Source organism: Spermophilus citellus, assembly GCF_964194105.1.
Source record: "Spermophilus citellus genome assembly, chromosome: 5".
Classification (NCBI taxonomy): domain Eukaryota; kingdom Metazoa; phylum Chordata; class Mammalia; order Rodentia; family Sciuridae; genus Spermophilus; species Spermophilus citellus.
Genome location: NC_138186.1, coordinates 108,925,909 through 108,944,809, shown reverse-complemented (window position 1 = coordinate 108,944,809; position 18,901 = coordinate 108,925,909). Strand labels below are relative to the sequence as shown.

Genomic DNA, 18,901 nt, shown 5'->3' with positions numbered 1-18,901 from the left:
CAAATTCATTTGTTGCTATTGGTAGCCCTTCTGTGGCATCTCCTACAAATCCATTTCAGACCAATGCTAGATGAGCAACAATGGCACCCTTTGGCACTGCCTCCATGAACATGCCTGCAGGATTCGCCACTTCTTATAAGTCTTTCATGGCAGTTTCCAACAGCCCGCCTTCCCAGCCCAAGCAGCTTTCTCTCAACACACAGCTTTTTCTCAGCAGCGCAGTGGTGCTGGTTTTGTGGCTTTTGGACAAACAAAGCCAGTAGTAACCACTTTTAGTCAAGTTGCAGCTGCTGGAGTTTCTGGTAATCCTTTTATGACTGGTGCCCCCAAAAGAAAATTTCTAATAGAAAACTCATCAACTAATCCTTTCTTTTAGCTTTATATAGACACTTTACTGAAATGAACTTTTATGTGGTCACATTACATCTCTCTGCCTCTGGCCCTGTTGTCATATTTCACTGATCTCAGCTTTAAACACAAGATAAGTATTTTAAAATCCTGCATTGTGTGTTAAACACCAGGTAATATGTGCAAAACAGATGACTCCAGTAACAAATTTTAACTTCTAAAATGGCAGAAAAAGGTAGCAATATCATGTAAGTTAAAAATTGGCTAATATTAAGTTACTGCAGATACCACATCATTATGCTGCAGTACTGTACATGTTTTTCTTGGTAATAAGTTATTTGTGCATATCAGTATTTGTAACTTTAACATATTGTTGTGTGAGAAATGTTACTGGGGAAATAGTTCAGCCAGTTTGGAGGTGCTGTCCTATATCTTGGAATGAATTAACCATTGCTAGTGGAAATTTACAAAGTCAAAATTGGAAGGTTTTATTCATTCTTGAATTTTTCCTTTCTAAAGAGCTCTTCTATTTATGCATGCCTAATTTTTTTTTTAAATGTAGAGGGATACTTGTCCTCATAATAAACAAAGCTAATCATGTTTTGTCACAATTTTCAGGTGAAAAAATAAATGTTAGAAAATAAATTAGGAGTTTTATATTATTTAGTGTAGTGTTAGATACACACACACATATGCACATAAGTGAGGAAGAAGTATTTATGTAGGTGTCAATTTGTAAATATACTATTCTATATTTAGTCTTTTAGACTAAATTAATTTGTTTTTATTATCCTAACTATGGTACAACTGCTTCTTAGTTATGACAGAGGTTCTCACAGTTCTTAAACAAGAGTAGTAGGATCTCCTTGATATTTGTTGGAAATTCAGTTTCTTAGCTTGCCCAGACACAATTTATCAGAAAGGGTGGTAAGGTAATCTGTGTTTTTAACAAGCCTGACAGGTGAGTCTAAAGCTTTTTGAAATTTGAGAGCCTTTCCTTTCATTAATATAGTGTTTTACTTACATTATGTCCTTTGATCCTTATAGTAATCCTGTGATATAACTCTTCATGTGTGTTCTTGGGGAAGTAAGGATTGCAGGGATTAAGTATTTCCTTCTGAGTTACACTGCTGTTCAGCAATATTCCAAAGTAGAATTTTTGGTCTTTTTCAGAAAATATGTTGCTCTTTCCTTTGAATATATTCTGAAGCAATTTTAGTTATTTTCCTATTCCAGAGTTTTGAATGATTGTTATCTGATCTTTTAAAATTTTAATCAATGTCTCATGTGAAGAACACTTTGACAAGTTAGATAACAGGACTAGAATTCAGATTCACATACTGTTTCTGCTAGTTTAATACTGGTTCCATCATATATTTTAAAAATGAAATGTCTTTTTAACTAAAAATAAATATGTAAAATAGTTTTTAAATGCATAACCTAACAAACCTGAAATTAAAAATACAAAGAATTCTGTCAATTTAAGTTCAGCTTCTTATGGACTTGAACCTCAGTATTTTAATTTTATTTTAATGACACATGCTCATGTAACTGCTTCTCAGTTACCAAAAGAATTTCCAAGATTGATTTGGAATTATTTCTGCCAAATGAAACAATGCTGTTTTGTTAGTTGTAATTTTCATGAGTCTGTTTAAATTAATTAACCAAATTAACAAACCATAAAATCAAGTATGTTTATAAAGACCCAAAACCTTGTAATGACTTCTATTGAAGCCTCTAGACAGAAAAATCTTAAAAAGAAAAATAGGTTACTTTAATGAACAAGACATGATGGATTCTTTAATAAAAAGAAATTGCTACTTTAAGTTGTAACTAATATTTCTCTTGGCTACAGAAGAAAATAATTTGCAAAGTGATAAGTTGACAAGTCAGACTGAAATAATTAATGATGATTTAGGGTCATATTTTACTTTCCCTTATGTTCACTGTATCTTTATTTCAAAAGAATTTACATAATGTAGCATTTGCATTATGGAGAATAAAAATCTTGTCATATTATATTACCCTAGCTTATCTGGTAAATGATTTTGAGGCTCTGCTTGTTATATAAAATACCTTTAAAAACATCTTTATAGTGGTGGTTTTATTTTTCTTTTAAACTTGTTTGACTTTGGGGAGGATAAATATTTAGTGTACTTATTAAATAATTTCACATAATAATTCAGTGATCTCTGTAGTTGTTAATAATTCAGTTTCTTGATCCCACCCCTCTTCTTACTCAGATGGTCTTAGAAGAGAGCTTACTAATCAGTTTAAATGAGCACCAGCAGTGAATCTGATGAAGGAGTTCCTAGGTCTCAGTGTAAAAAAGGAAGAGAAAAATACTTCTTCAAGTTAACACCAAAGATACCAAAGTTAAATATTCTAAAAACTACTTTAGCCTCTGTTATGTACCCTGCTTCTACAGCCAGGCCAGGCTGTATATCCTAGTTTTTTAATTTTCTCGCAAAAAAGTATACAGCTTGGAGTCTTGGAATATTGCATAACTGTTACTCAGTACAAGGCTTGGTACATACTGGGTACTACATAAATATCTTAGGATGGATGAATAAAGGAGACCCACCAGCTTAATGTTTAGAATTTCTACATTATCCTCATTCCATCCTTCCTTTGGTTCCACTGTCTAAATCATGTGTAGTTTTATTTTCTTTCTTATACAGATTTTCATGGAAGGTCCCATGTCTTGTCTAGACATTTTCATATTTCTCCTTTTAGCAGTATTTTACATATACATGGTCAGTAAATATTTATCAAGTAAAAATATTTCGTGTTTCTTTAAACCATACTAGATTCTCACCTCAGTGAAGGTGGGGACTTTATCTCGTTTTTTTTTTTTTGTTTGTTTGTTTGTTTTGTTTTGTTTTTTTAGCTTTCTTATGGCTTGAAATTGACTATATGCTTAGAAACATTTGAATGGATAAATAGGTAAACAAAATAAGAAGTAACTTTATTTTAATTTAAGTTTGTTTAAAATGTAAGGTTGAGGGTTACTGAGGTTTTATAGATAATAAATTTTATTTTTATGTGGAAGAAAAAAACTACCTTGTCAAACTTGCAGTTGAAATGTTCCTGCCTTTTACAAGAGATAAAATGGTAGATTGTGACAGATTTGGAACTGGTGAAGCTTCATCTGGGCATTATGGTTAACAGACTTTTCCTTTTTACTTAATCTTAAATAGATTATGTCAGTAATTATGAGAATATAATAATTTGAGCCTAAATGTAGTCTCTTAACATTCTGTGAGGTAAAGATATTTCCTCTGGGCAAGCTAGAGAGCACACAAAATCAGAGTTTTCTTTAGTCAAAAGTAAGAAAACAGAAGACATTTTCAAGTAAAAGCAACACTTTCTGAAATAAATTCTATTAGTGTACTCTTTAAAAATGTTCATATAGATCAGGGATATAGTTCAGTGGTAGAGCATATGCCTTTTATGTTCAGAGCCCTGGGTACAGTCTGTAGCATCATAAAAAGAAAAAAAAAAAAAAACATTTGTGCTTGGGATGTAGCTTAGTGACAGAACACTCATTGAGCACCTGCATGGCCCTGGGTTCAATCTCCAGTGCTGCAAAAACAAAACACACATATACATACATACATATATATATACACAATTTACATATATGTATGTGTACTTATACACATACACATATGTGTATGTATTATGTTTGTTTTGAAAATACTATCAGCAACTGAGAGCTCTGATAAAGTGTGAAATCTCAAGCTTTTATACCTTTATTGTTAACTTCTGTTAAATTTTTCCAGTTGACTTAAATGCTTTTCTCTCCCTTTTTTCTAAATGCTTTGGAGATTTTTTTCTTTGAAGAAATTCTGATTTTTCTCCAGATTATCTTCTTACCTTTATGTTGAATGAATGCTAAAAGAATATTAGTTATTTAAACATTCCAGTTTTGTGAATGATTGTTAAGAGATTTTACTCCAATGTGAGTTTTAGCATCACATATGTGAGAACATTTTCTTTGATAATTTATAGATTGTATTAGCTTTCCATTGCTGTAATAAAATACTTAAGATAATCAACTTAAAAACAGTAAAGGTTAATTTTGACTCATGATTTCATAAATTTCTTTTCATGTTCAGAAAGTCCCATTACTTTTGGTCTGTGGTGAGGCAGAACATTAAGTTGGAGACATGGTAGAATAAGCTGCTGACTTCATGGTGGCTGGAAAGAGAGAGGGTTAAAAGACCAGCTTTGACACATTTGAAATAATGCCCCCAGTGACCTAAAAATCCCCATTTATCCTCGCCTCTTAAAGTTTCCACCACCTCCTAATATTGCCAAGCTGGACTCTCAGCCTTTAATTCTTGGGCATTTGGGGACATATAAGATCTAAATCATAGGATTCCACACATGGCCCCCGAGGGCTTATATCCATCTCATCATGCAAAATGCATTCAGTCCATCTCCAAGAGTCCCCCAAATTTTTACCATTCTAGCATTGCTCAAAAGTCCAATTTCAAAGTCCTCAGAGTCCCAAGGCCAACTCAAACCTTGAGTCCTTAATAAAAATAAAAATAGAAAAAAGTTACATACTTCTAAAATATAGTGGTGCAGGGTAAACATTCTCCTTCAAAGAATAGGAAAATAATAAGGAGCAATCAGACCAAAGAATACTGAAATGCAACATGGCAAACATTAAATCCTAGGTCCCCATGTCTGGCATCTGGTGCACACTGTGGCAAGATGTGGTCTCCCAGGAACTCGGGCAACCCGACCTCTTCAGCTTTGCTAGTTACAGCTCATGTGGCAACTCTTTCAAGCTGACCTTGCAGGCTGCCTGCAGTTTCCCTAGCAGGGACACCTAGGCAAAGTGTGAATTCACCTGAAGAGAATAAACTAAGGAAACCATTAGCACTCTGTATTGGCTGTCTGTGGCTAATTGTGCCTCCTCTCCCCTGCGTTTCTTTTATGATCTCCACCTTCCCCACAATTACTTCATTACTATGATAAAAATAATTTTGCTTTTTCATTTTGTCACATTATTTTTTCAAATTTATAGTATGAATAAAAGCATATGAATGATGACTTTGGAAGAGAAATGCACAAAATTAAATACATTTTATAGAAACCATCCATTAGATACAAACCAATTTATAGGCCAATAATAAAGCCATGTTAAGGATTTTTGTTTGGGCTGGGGATGTGGCTCAAGCAGTAGCGCGCTTGCCTGGCATGCGTGCGGCCCGGGTTCGATCCTCAGCACCACATACCAACAAAGATGTTGTGTCCGCCGAGAACTAAAAAAAAATAAATATTAAAAATTCTCTCTCTCTCTCTCTCTCTCTCTCTCTCTCTCTCTCTCTCTCTCTCTAAAAAAAAAAAAAAAAAAGGATTTTTGTTTAACCTGCCTTTATTCTGTATATACTTTGTTCAAAAACATGGCAATGTGGGAGAATTCATACATTGGAATTTGTTTTGAAAGATTTATCATTGATTATATAAGATGATTTTGTATTGAGATATAATTTAATGAACTGGAATATTAAATAATCTATTTTCCTTTATTGTAGGTGATGGTGTTTGTACATGCTCGAAATGCCACTGTAAGAACAGCTATGTCTCTTATAGAAAGAGCAAAAAATTGTGGCCAGATATCCTGCTTTTTACCTACCCAAGGACCTGAATATGGACATGCAGAAAAACAGGTAGGATACAAATTACAGCAAGCAATAAGGAACTAAAGCAAATAATGTGCCACAAATACCTGGTATTTTACATATGAAATATCCATCATCTACAAATTCTAAGACATTAATTTTATAGATTTATTGACTTTTTTCTTGACTAAATGATCTTTTGAAAGGTCCCACTACTTGATGTATTCACTTATCACTTCTTTTAATATGACTTAATGGAATACTTATTCCTGATTTTTAAAATATAATTAAAATGTGAAATGCAGTTAAATTTCAAAAAATATGTTATCTACTGGGTTTTTGTTCTTTTAAATAATTAATATTTTAAATTAATTTCTCAGTTTTAACTTCTGAGGTTAGTATTGACAGATATAACCTAAATAAACAAAAGGTCTTTAAAAAATGTAAAGGAGCCATGAAGCCAAAAAGCTTGAAAACATTACCTTACTAATTGTTGTATGCTCAAATAACTAAAAAGCCATGGGATCACCTGCATTCTAGTTAGAAAATCAGATCCTCAGAATCTCAGGCTTACCAAATAAGAATCTACATTTCAACCTGTTTCCCAAGTGATTTCATGCACATTACATTTAATAACTATTCTAGGTAATTTGTGTATTGGTACTCTTAAGATATATAGAAGATTTTATTTAATTATATCAATTTAATAATTTACATCAAGTTTGGACAAACTATTACAAAGGGCCTAGGGCGAAAATCTATTTTTGTGATTAATGTTTTATTAGAAAACAGTCAAATTTATTCTTTTATTATCTATGACTGCTTTCTTAGACCCACAGAGGGAAGAATTGAGTACTTGTGACAGAGATTGTAAGTTACTCTCTGTCCCTTTGCAGAAAAGGAATGCTGATTCTAATTTAAGACTATGAAAATAAATTTTAAATTTAAAAATCCTTTGACATAAATAATAGTAATTTCAACATTTTTATATTCATAACAAAATATTTAACTGATCATTTACAGTTGCCAGACATTGTCTTTATACTTCACATTTATTATCTTAATAAAACATAATTTTCATGATTGTACTGTTTTATTTTTTATTTATTTATTTTAATTAGGTATATATGACAGCAGAATGCATTTTCATTCATTGTATACAATTGCAGCACAACTTTTCATTTCTCTGGTTGTATACAATGTAGCATCACACCATAACTGCAGTCATACATGTACTTACGGTAATGATTTCCATCTCATTCCACCATCTTTCCTGCCCCCATTATAAGTTTTGTTTTACAATTTCATTTTGACATTTTAAATTCTGAAGCCAATGCCAGTTGTTTTGAATATCAGATTCTCTCAATTTATAACTGTGAAATTTATTTTCTTTATTTTTTTCACTGTATAAAATATTTTAATAAATAAATTTATTATATAGCTTTGCATTCTTCTGATTATTTGTTAATCATGAATTTATTAGTTTTTGAAAAGTCAACTTGGTATTTGCAAATTCTACTTTATTTCTTTAGAAATAGAAAGCAACCCTATTGGGTTTAAAAAGCCAAGCTTTGAGAGCCACCTTGTGGATTTCTGGTTACTGCATACCTCTTAGTTCTGAGAGCTATTGGTATTCTGTATAATTTATGTTCTTTTTCTAATTGTTGTAATAATATTTAACTCTTATTGAATGTTAACATTGCTTAATATAATTAATTCAGTCCTCACAACAACTGATGGTGGAGATTGGTTCTATTTTTCCTTGATTATGGCATATCTGTATTCAAATATGCATGGAATTTATTCTGTGACATATAGTTACAATTTATACAGAAATTTTTATGTTGTGTTTATTTAAGGCAGTGTCACCAATCACAAATTCACAGATCACTATGCTGATAAAGAAATAATACAAGAAATGGAAAGATTTAATACAGTTGGGGTAGACTTGAAACTACCTACTTACTATTATATCTTTTTTAAAAAACTTTTTAAAAAAATATTCTTTTCGTTGTAGATGGACACTATACTCTTGTTTTACTTATTTATTTTTATGTGATGCTGAGGATCGAACCCAGTGCCTCACTGGGTTATTAAATAGCTTTTCACTGAGTATCGAACCTCCGTGGTGAGGCAAGGACTCTGCCACTGAGCCACAACCCCAGCCCAGGTTATTATATCTTTTGCATAATTTTATTATATTTGTTTTTTATCCTGATTCAGCTGTTACTGGATTTAAAAAAAAAATAAGAATGAATTCCTAACACATCTGTTGTATATATGTTTTCAAGAAGCATTGTCTTGCTTACCATTATATTCCCATCCCTTCACGTAGTGTTTTTCTGATAGCAGGAACCCCTGAATTACTTTTTTTCCTTGCTTTTATTATTCTAAGGCAGACATTATAATAAGTGCTTTCATTTTAACTTTCTCATATGATCTGCACTATTATTCTGTCCTTTAAAGATTTTTATACCCATTTTATAGATAAACTAAAAGGGAGAGTAAATAATTTTCCCAGACACTTCTATCTAAATCATGATTTGAACCAATATGACTCCGAAGTCCACCCTTTTCACTATACTGTGTTCTATTTATTCAAAAGCAAAAAGATTGGATCCCATATGGGACTTCCTAAAGTCTTTAGGGTATTGAGTTGTGTTTTCTTTTCTTTTTTAATGAAATAGAAGAAAATTTCTTCAACCTAACTCTATCCCTTACTTCTCCTAAAGAGATTTTAAAAAGTGAACCTTTTCACAGTGCATATTATAACAAAAGATAAAATAATCTTGCCAAGTGTAGTGGTGCATGTTTGTAATTCTAGCTACTTGGAAGGCTGAGACAGGATGATCCCAAGTTCCAAGGTCAGCCTGGGCAACTTAGTAAAACCCTGTCCAAAAAGGGCTTTAGATTTAGCTCAGTGATAGAGCATTGCCTAGCATGTGCAAAACCCTCAGTTCATTCCTCCATATTGCAAAAGTGTGTGTGTGTGTGTATGAGAGAGAGAGAGAGAGAGAGAGTATTTTCTGAATGCTTTCTCAAAGTCCCATAATTTAATTTTTTTTTAATTGGTAGTCATATTAACTTTCTAACAATTCCAAGGAAGCTATTATTGCAGTGATAAGAGATATTTCTTCCTACATTTTGGAAAGTGGGAAATTAAGCACTCAAAACATTAAAATGAAATTATAAGGTACATCTGCAAGTATAGTACATAGAAATTTAGCCTCATGACTCCTGTTAATGGAAATACAGTTTAATCCCTACTGTGCCATACTTAGTGTACCTCAGAGTGTTTAACATACCATCTCAAATTCCTCTCTTAACAAGAAAGACCTTTAAAAGCACTTCTTTATAGTTTTATTTAATATGATATAAACTTGTTTGTTTAAATAATAAAACTCCACTAAGAAACCTTCTATTTTCCCTTCTGTCTCTCTCAAGATTCCCCTAATCATTCCCTTCACTATTATGAAAGTCACCCTCATAAGAAAATTCACCTCTATTTCTAAATCATCCACTGAACTAAGAAGACAGAGAGAGAAAAGTGAAAAGTGAAGGGCCCCAAAAGTAGCTTGCAAGATAGAGATGGAACTCAAGGTTTCCTCTGGGAAGGGAGTATCTCATGAATTCCAAATGAGGCTCAAAACAAGAAGTTGATAAAAATCTGGTATGATTTCAACTCTAGAGGCTATAAGACCTCAGGCATCTAAACATTTCTGAAACTTACTTTCTCTTCTATCAAATGGAATGATGATGGAGTATTTAATACCTATTTTAGTGGAGTTTTATGAGAAACAAGTGGGATGGCTTTGAAATCATTTTGGAAACTGGCTGAAACTGATAAGACTTTAAATATCATATTGTAAAACTCTATTTTTAGAAAACATATTGATAATGAAATTTTAAGGTGGTGAAAGGATAATGAGCAGTACGGATTCAATTTTCCTAATTTACCCTGCATAGTCATATTTTTTGTTTGTATGTTTGTTTGTTTTTGTGTTTGTACTATGGATTGAACTCGGGGCACTTGACCACTGAGCCACATCACCAGCCCTATTTTGTATTTTATTTAGAGACATGGTCTCACTGAGTTGCTTAGTGCCTCACTTTTCCTGAGGCTGACTTTAAACTTTCAATCCTCCTGCCTCAGTCTCCCAAGTTACTGGGATTATAGGTGTATGCCATGGCACCCAGCATAGTCTTACTTTTTTACCATCCCTCTAAGATACTGTCTCAAGCAACCTCTATGTAAAACACAGTATACCTCAAGGAATAGTAGCAGCTTATATTTGTAAATGTGTCAATAGGATGTAGATATTTTTATTATTAAGCCATTGTTTTCAGTTATGATTTTCATTTTAAGTTAAATGGGTATTTGAGTTAGAATCTTCATATTCTGTTTCATTCAAGATATCAGTCAAATCCATATTGTTTCCCTCTTCAGGGACAAAATTGTTCATAAGTCTTTAAGAATTCTGATATTGTATCTAGTATTCCCACCCATCTCTGTACTGAATTCTTTTGACTCATGGTCCCTGAGTCATATCATGGGCACTTTGATTCATGGGTACTGAGTATATATATTAGTGATATTGAGAGTTTGAGTTTTAGTTAAATATGGTCTGTCATGCAATAAGCCTAATGAATGTATTTACTGGGAGTATCTATTGAAAAAGTTAAAACAATAAATACCCTCAAGTTACGTTGAAATATAATTTTATGACTTTTTATTATCTAAATCAACAATAATCTTCTTAATTTCATAGATTCAGCATAGCTTTTAACTAAGTTGATGGCAACTAAATTGGTGGAACTTTGCTTAATACTAATAGCTTTTTCTTTTTCTGCTTCAACAACTTAAGAGTATCACTAAGACTAAATATAATTAGAATTTTCTCTTCCTGGAGTAGATGATTTCTGTTCACTAAAGACAGTAGCAAGGGTGTGTGATAGTTCACTATATTTTATTTTTTAATTTTACATCCAAAATATTATCTTCTCAGAGTTTATTTTTTCCTTAGCCATGTATCCTACCAATTTCATCTACCTATCCTACCTTATTTCATGTTGGAAGCTAATATAGTAATTCTGCTGTTTCAGCCACATAGAAAGGTTATCAAAGTTTGTTAATATTTTTTAAATAAAGTCAAAAAATAGTAATAAATATCACTGACTGCTTAATTGGATTTTTGGAAATATGATTTCTGTTTTCAGTGGAATAAAACCTTAGCTCTAAGGAAACCTGAGTTTTAATTTTGACTTAAAAACTCTAATGTAGCTTTTTAACTCACTTAATCCACAGTTTCTTCCCTAAAAAGTGAGTAGATACCTATATAATGAGATTTTTATAAAAAATAGGATAAAATGTACCTCACTTGAAAAACAGAACACATTCTATAATGTTATCTATGACCTTTGAAGAGGTCAGAATATAAAAAGATAACAGCTTTAAAGACTGTTGCTGTCACCACATTTAAATTTAAAGCTTTTCCGGGTTGGGGTTGTGGCTCAGCGGTAGAGTGCTCTCCTAGCAAGTGTGAGGCCCTGGGTTCGATCCTCGGCACCACATAAAAAACAAATAAATACATAAATTTAAAGTTTTGGAGCAACAAAAATAATAATGAGTTGTAAAAGGCAGCAAACAGGTTGGTAGAAATACTGGTTACAACTACAATAGATTAGTTAATATTAACATCTTAATATGTGCATTTATTAAATTTAATAACTAAGAAATACAGCTGCCAATAAATGAAAAGTAAGCTAATGAATGAAAAAGAAGAAATAAAATGAGTAAACAAAATTTGGATGAAAATATCATTAGATGAAATACGTTAAAAAGATTATATATTCTTAACCCAAATAAATTGTCAAAAACTAAACATTTTAATGTTCAATTCTGAAAATGATTTGAGGATTTAGCACACTCAGATTTTCTGTGGTATTTGATCAGTCAATCCTGTTACAAAACATTTTGGTAATATATTTTAATAGCTAATCTTTTTCTAGCACCTTTAATCTTGGTGTCCTAAAATTGGAAATTTTTTTAAATGAAAAAAAAATTTAATGAAAATTAAATCTACACCAAGATTTTTATTTCAATACACTATTTATAATTAAAAAAACATAGACATCAAACATATTTAACAGTAGGGGATTTTAAAGTATGGTCAGCAATTCAATTAAATATTGTAAATTAAGACATTATTTTATACTGTATAATAAGACATTCAGTTTTAAATTAACTTGTCAATACTAATTTAATTGATCATGTCTTGAGTGACACTCTAAATAATAAGTGATTAAACAAGGCAAGGCCTCTACCTCTGAGATACAGGCAACTCAACAGGATTTAGAAATGAATATGTACATACATATGTACTATGTAAATCAAGAAGTGTTATTGCTTAAGAAAAGGAAAAACAGTTCAGTGGGAACACAAAAGGGAAGCAGGTAAGTTTAAGCTAGTGGTCTCAGATTTCAATAGACATTCCAAGGAGAAAAGAAGAAGACCATTAAAGGAAAATACTAGATATATTCAGAGAATAATATCTAGTCATTGGACTATAAGATGCACAGAGGGCTAGGCATGTAGGTTTCATTCAGAGCACGGAGGACTTAACTTGTATGCTTAGTTATGATGCTGTTAGACTATTAAAGAACCAAGTTTTGTGATGTGAATTCAAGTGCTAAAAAATGGAATTCATTTTCTTTTTCAGAGAGGAGAAATTTACCAAACCCAGGTGTTCATTTCACGTGGCTTACTTTGATTAAATGAGACACTGTTAAAGAAGGGAGTAACAGTGCGATTTTATCCTTATTCTATTACTTTTAAGTAAATTTTTGTTACAACAACTTTTGTTCCTGTACTTTAAAATGTATTTTAGAAACATAGAATTGATTTGTTTTGAAAAAATTATACATCTTGTGAAGGAACCATGCTGTTTTTTGGCAGGGGGAGCATGTTCATTGCAATATTTGAAAATACCTGAGTAGGGGAAGCACTATAAACACATACAAATTAAATAAATAGTGTTATAAATCCCTGGAGATACAGAAATTTGTAATGAGAAAATTTTAAGTTTAAAATCACATTTCAGTTTGTTTTTTTCAATTATTATTTTTATATCTATTTAAGATAACCAGATGAATAAAGAGGATGAAAATTGTAGATGAGATTTTTTTTTTTTTTTTGCTAACCAGGATGCTCTCTGGAATGCTAACTTGTTACTATATTATTGTACTGTAGTAATGATCAGGAAAGACCATGTGGGAACCAAGACCATCTTTCAAGGGATATATCATGGAACAGAACCTATAGTACTTCCTTTCTCCTAAATAAAAGTGAATAATTAGCACAGCAAGATTGATATATGGTAATTGGTTATGGGGATTAGGCTATCTGTGTCATTATGAATGACTTTATACACATAAACCTCAAACTGTTTTTGCTGGTGGTCACTCAGCAAATATTTACTGAGTATAAAGTAGACACCAGATCAATAAGTGTCAAGATGAATAGACTCTGCTGACAACCTACTTATAGTGGATTGAGGAAGACATGCAATCTGTCATTCAAAATTCAGTAAAATAAGTTGCTCTTCATAAAGTTTAAATACAAAAGAATTTTGTATAAGAAATTAGGTACTTGCCAGAAATTCAAGACTACTACTAGAACTTTTGAATTTAAGAATTAGTCACCATGATGATGATCAGCAGTTAAAAAGCCACAGCCGTGACTACACACAACTTTTTATTTGTTTTAATTAGTTACATGTGACAGTAAAATGCACTTTGATACATCATATATAGATGGATTATAATTTTTCATTCTGGTTTTACATGATGTACAATCCTACTGGTCTTATATATACATAGGTTAAAAATGTCTCATTTATTCTACTGTCCTTCTTATCCCTATGTCCCCTTTCCTCCCTTCACTGACCTCTACCTAATCTAAAGTAACTCTATTCTTCCCTAGCCCTCCCTGCATTATTGTGAAATAGCATCAGCATATCAGTCAAAATATTCTGCCTCTGGTTTTCTGGGTTTGGCTTATGTTGCTTAGCATGATATTCACCAGCTTCATCCGTTTACCTGTAGATGCCATAATTTCATTCTTCTTTAAGGCTGAATAATATTCCATTTTCTTTATCCATTCATCTATTGAAGGGCATCTAGGTTGGTTCCATAGTTTAGCTATTATGAATTGAGCTGCTATAAATATTGATATGACTGTGAAAATTTGGGCCTACTTTTCCTTCCTGTTCGTACAATAAAGGAAGATTCACTGAGGAATGTGAGAGTACATTTTATGGGCTGTTTAACATTCTTTGCTTTAGAAATATTGCTTTGGAAATATTTTGAGGAAGAAACGTAGTTGTCCCTTTATTCTTAAAGACTTAGGATTCTAGAAAGACAGAGTTTAAATTACCAATTAAACAATTTATTTTAATTGCACTTATAATAATAAAGAGGAATAAAGTGCTAAGAAAAGTAAGAATTCTGATATTGAATTATATCAATAATTCAATAATAAGAATTAACTGATCTAGTGAACAGATGACTATGGACCTTATGATGGATGACAACTGTCATAAGATGAACCTAATGTAGTAAGCAAGAACTAGATCATCAGGGCCTTGTAAATCATGTTCCAGATTCAGTATTTTAGGTAATGTTTAGAGCAGTTGGAAGAAGGGCTTGGCTTGAACAGTATTGTGCTTATAAAAAAAGATCACTACAGTGTCTGGGGTTGTAGCTCAGTGGAAGAGCACTTGCCCACATTCATATAGCCCGGGTTCACTCTCTAGTATCCCCAAAAGTAAATTAATAAATTTTTAAAAATATGAAAGTATCATTGTACATAGTCAGGACAAGAGGAGATGGGAAGAACAATTAGGTGAATTCATGGAGAAGTATTTCGGAAATATTGATAGGACTTGGTCATTGGACTTACAGAGTTTGAGATGCCTGTGTACTTAGAAATGTTAAATAACTATCTGGGTGGATACGAATCTTGTATATCAAAAGAACATTCTGGTTTAGAGAGAGGATCAGTGACAAAAGATGCCAGGACCAATTCTTAAGAACTCTTAAGATTGAATACAGGAAGATGAGCCAGAAAGGGACTTTCCAAAGGAGTTTAATGTCACAGAGGCAAAGGAAAAGTGTTTTAAGGAGAAGAAAGAGACTATCTATATGGAGAGTTGCTGTGAGTGGCCAAGTATATTCACTGTATTTGGCAACATGAAAGATTGATGCCCTAATTTAGAAGTTTTGTCATTCACATGGTGGGGAATAAAACCTATATAAAGTTGGCTAATGAGTGTTGAAATTAAAAAACTGAGTGTAACTATCAATATTGCTAAGTTTGCTTATATAGAAAAGAAAAATGGATAGAGTCTAGGACCATAGACATGTTGTCTTTTCGAAGTGGAGGTGATCTGTTAATATTTGTGGGAACTATCCAAGATAGAGTAAGAATGAATTGAAAGACTTAATTCTTTAATAAGAGAAAGAGAAGAAACCATGGATTATATATAGGTTCAGAGAAGTCAATTCCAAAGAACCAAAGGAGAAATTTTCCTTCAAAGGGAAAAGGGTACCTAAAAAGGTAGGTTCTGATGGAAGTAAGTTTATAGGTAAATGTGGGAAGAAAGAGTCTTCTGGTATCTTGTATTTTCTTTATGAGTAGGTGGTAAGGTTATTCTGTGAGAGTTAAGGATAAATAAGGTGGTCAGAAATTTTCAGAAAATAGAAATTTTCTACTATAAATATTGTGAGTCATATGAAAACAAAATTACTATAAAGAAATTACAAGACTGCTCTTTAGTGTTAAGGGCTTGTGAGATTATAGTCATTGATCTAGAATAGTCTAAAGTTGCCATTGTATACAATTTTTCCTAAGCGCTAATTATCCTGGATCCTCCAAGTTTGGCATTTTGCCAGTCGGTTACGATAGAAGGGCAGATAAATTAAGAAATTGGCAAGAATGTGATTGAAATATTAGGCTCTGCTATTTAAGCTAGAGAAAGAGTAAGAATAAAGGCCAAGTTGGGTAGGAGAAGGGTATTACTGTAATACAGCTGATAAATAGAAAGAAAATAGAAAAATTGTGATCTTTAGGTATCATTAAGGACAAAAAGTGGGCTTAGAAAAATTAGTTTGGCAAACATGAAATATAGGAGGCTTTAACCAGAAATAGGGATGTTTGTGCTGTTGATTCTGGTAGTATAGATGGGTATTGATGACACTACCTGGAGTATTGTTATTGTTGGAGCAGGGGAGATACCACTGTAAATGAGGGTCTCAAGGCCATAAGGAGCAGAAATTTTTAATGTCCCCATGGAAAATGCTGTAAGTTAGATGAGAACAGGAATTGGGGTAGAAAGAAAGACAAGGAGCTATAGGTGCCAAGTCTCCGCTGGATAACTTTGGGTGACAGGTGACATAGCTTGATGGAATGAATCTTATAGGGCAAAGATTTTAACAAAAGGAGAGTACATAATGGCCTGGAAATGGTGATGGGGAAGAGAAACCTCATCTCCTAACACTTGAGAAGGCTGCATGAGAATCAGTCCATAGAAAAGATGCAGCTTTTAGTTAAAGCAAGGTGGGAGAAAGGGTTGATACAGGTTGTAATATAGATGGGGATATAGTTTTCAATAAATGAGTGGTAGGTATAGTGAAGTTTCATATACTAAAATGGAAGAATAACAGAACATGAAATTGAGTCAGGAGAAAAGAAATACTAAGTACTGTGGGGGCAGTGGCATAACAGATCATTGGATCCCATTTTCATACTGCATATGAGAATAAGATTCTCTGAAATTAGATCCCTAAAATGTTTAACATGATTGTCCAAAATCAGGATCATAACCTGATTTAGAACAACTGGTTTAACTGACCTAGTGAACAGATGACTAATGGACCTTATCCTACAGGGATAGGAGGCATAATGGGTTTCCTTCTCATAGCCTCAGGAGTAACAGAGCATTGAAGATTTTGGTTCTTTTGAGTTGTCTCAGTGAATAAGGTTTAAAGTAGAATAAGAAAGGTGGAAAGAGTGATAGCATATTATATTCCCTACATCTTTAAACTCCTTTGTCAACATAGAAGCTAGATATTGTTTTATACTAATAATACTAGCAGGTTCTTTAGTAATAACTCAAGTCCACTGTCTCAAGCTGATTAACTTTATAAGCATTACATGGTAAGATCACTTTAAAAAGATGATGTTGTAATTCTTTTCCTAACATTGATATAGTATAATGACTAATGATTATGGAAAAAGAATGGTATCTTTTGAGAGACAATATTTACTCTTCCTGCCTAGATTTTCAGTTTTTAATCACTACAGTTAATTTATTCCTTCCTTTTAGTTTAATAGACTTGAAATGATTCATATTAAAGCATACCTTATTGAAATAAATGACCTCAGAAGGCTTACAAAAGTACTGTAAATTATTGATTCCATTTTAGCATGCTGTTTCATTAGGGGTTTGTTTTTGAACTAAGGCTTTTGTGTTGATTCTGTGTACTTTTTGGTCTTATGGATTATTTTTTATGTTTGATTTCCTTTAATATCCCCAATTACTTGTTGTTATTCATTTTTTAAAATCATGTTGCTTACTGTATTTGTGCTAGTTTGGAAGTCAACTTTGGGAAGTGGTTACATTTTAACCTTATTTTTAAAGGCACTGGCACTGACTTTTTATCTCACCAGTAGGAAAAAGATATATAAATTCAAGGAAGGAAGTTCCACATGCTTTCACTGAGGGAAAAGAATATAGTGCCCTTTGTGTGCTAATGCATTATCTTAGCAGTTGCCCATTCCATTCTAATTTTACTGGCTTATAAAACCCTATGTGGGAATTCACTTGTGAAAAGTGGAAAGATAAAGTCAGGGGAAACCAAGCTTAGACAATTCTTTTGTGCTGAATTTCCATGTGTAGAAACACTTTTATCTAGTAAGTGTAGTATTGGATCTCAAATGGCTTCCTGGGAGAATCCAATGTCTGTTCAGACAATATGAACAAGATAAATTATGTCTCTGCAGCTATTCAGAGAAAAAAGCCTGGGCTCCACATAGCGCTGGCTCTGGAGATCCAGGTGGAAGAAGCAGTGATTGTTGTGAAACTCCACAGAATAGGCTTCATTTTGTAACAACAGGTTTAGCTCCATAGCTCATCATCTTAATCATCTCTTTGCCATTCATTTCTCCAAATGCCACTTGTGGTTACAGTCTTCCTATATTTCTCATGAGGAAAGCTTTTATAAAATGACTGTTGTGTTCATTTGCATGTGTGCTTGTGTGTGTTAAAGTAAATAAATTGGATCATGTTAGATACACATTTTGTCCTATTTAATAATATATCACAGAGATCTTAACAAATCCACATAAAAGATTGTTTCAGTCTTTTAGCAACTGCATAGAATAACATGATGTGGGTATTAAAATAATTCATTTACCACGTCCTACACTGATTAATACTTTTGAAGTTTCCAATTGTCTTTGTTAATAGTACTGCAGTAAACATTCTTCCTCATACTCTTGGTCTTTACAGCTGTATACACTGGGAAAATTCCTAGCAGTGGAATTTATCCATCATGCAATTCATGCATTTAAAATTTTTGGTGAATGATCCCTAATTGCCCACCAGAGAGATTATTTCAGGATATATTTCCTCAAACATCTACTTGTACTCATATAACTTTGTCAACATTGAACAATAAGAGGTTTTTAAGTTTATGACAGCTTAGTAGAGAAAAATTGTATTTTATCATGATTTTGACTTGCATTTCTTTAATTCTGAATGTAGGTAGGCATTTTCTGTATTGATCATTTTAAATTTTTTCTGCAAATTGTTTATTCATATCCTTGGTTCATTGTATATTAAATTATAGGCGAC

The 18,901-nt window shown here is 32.5% G+C and overlaps 1 protein-coding gene across 3 annotated transcripts in view; it reads left to right on the top strand.

Moving 5' to 3' along the window:
• ASCC3 (activating signal cointegrator 1 complex subunit 3) overlaps positions 1–18,901 on the top strand; it is a 409,213-nt gene that overhangs the window by 213,899 nt on the left and 176,413 nt on the right. For all 3 annotated transcript variants that reach the window (XM_081294719.1, XM_081294720.1, XM_081294718.1), the window contains exon 14: positions 5,901–6,035. In XM_081294719.1, coding sequence (XP_081150845.1) covers positions 5,901–6,035 — 135 coding nt within the window. The remainder of the gene's footprint in view (positions 1–5,900; positions 6,036–18,901) is intronic.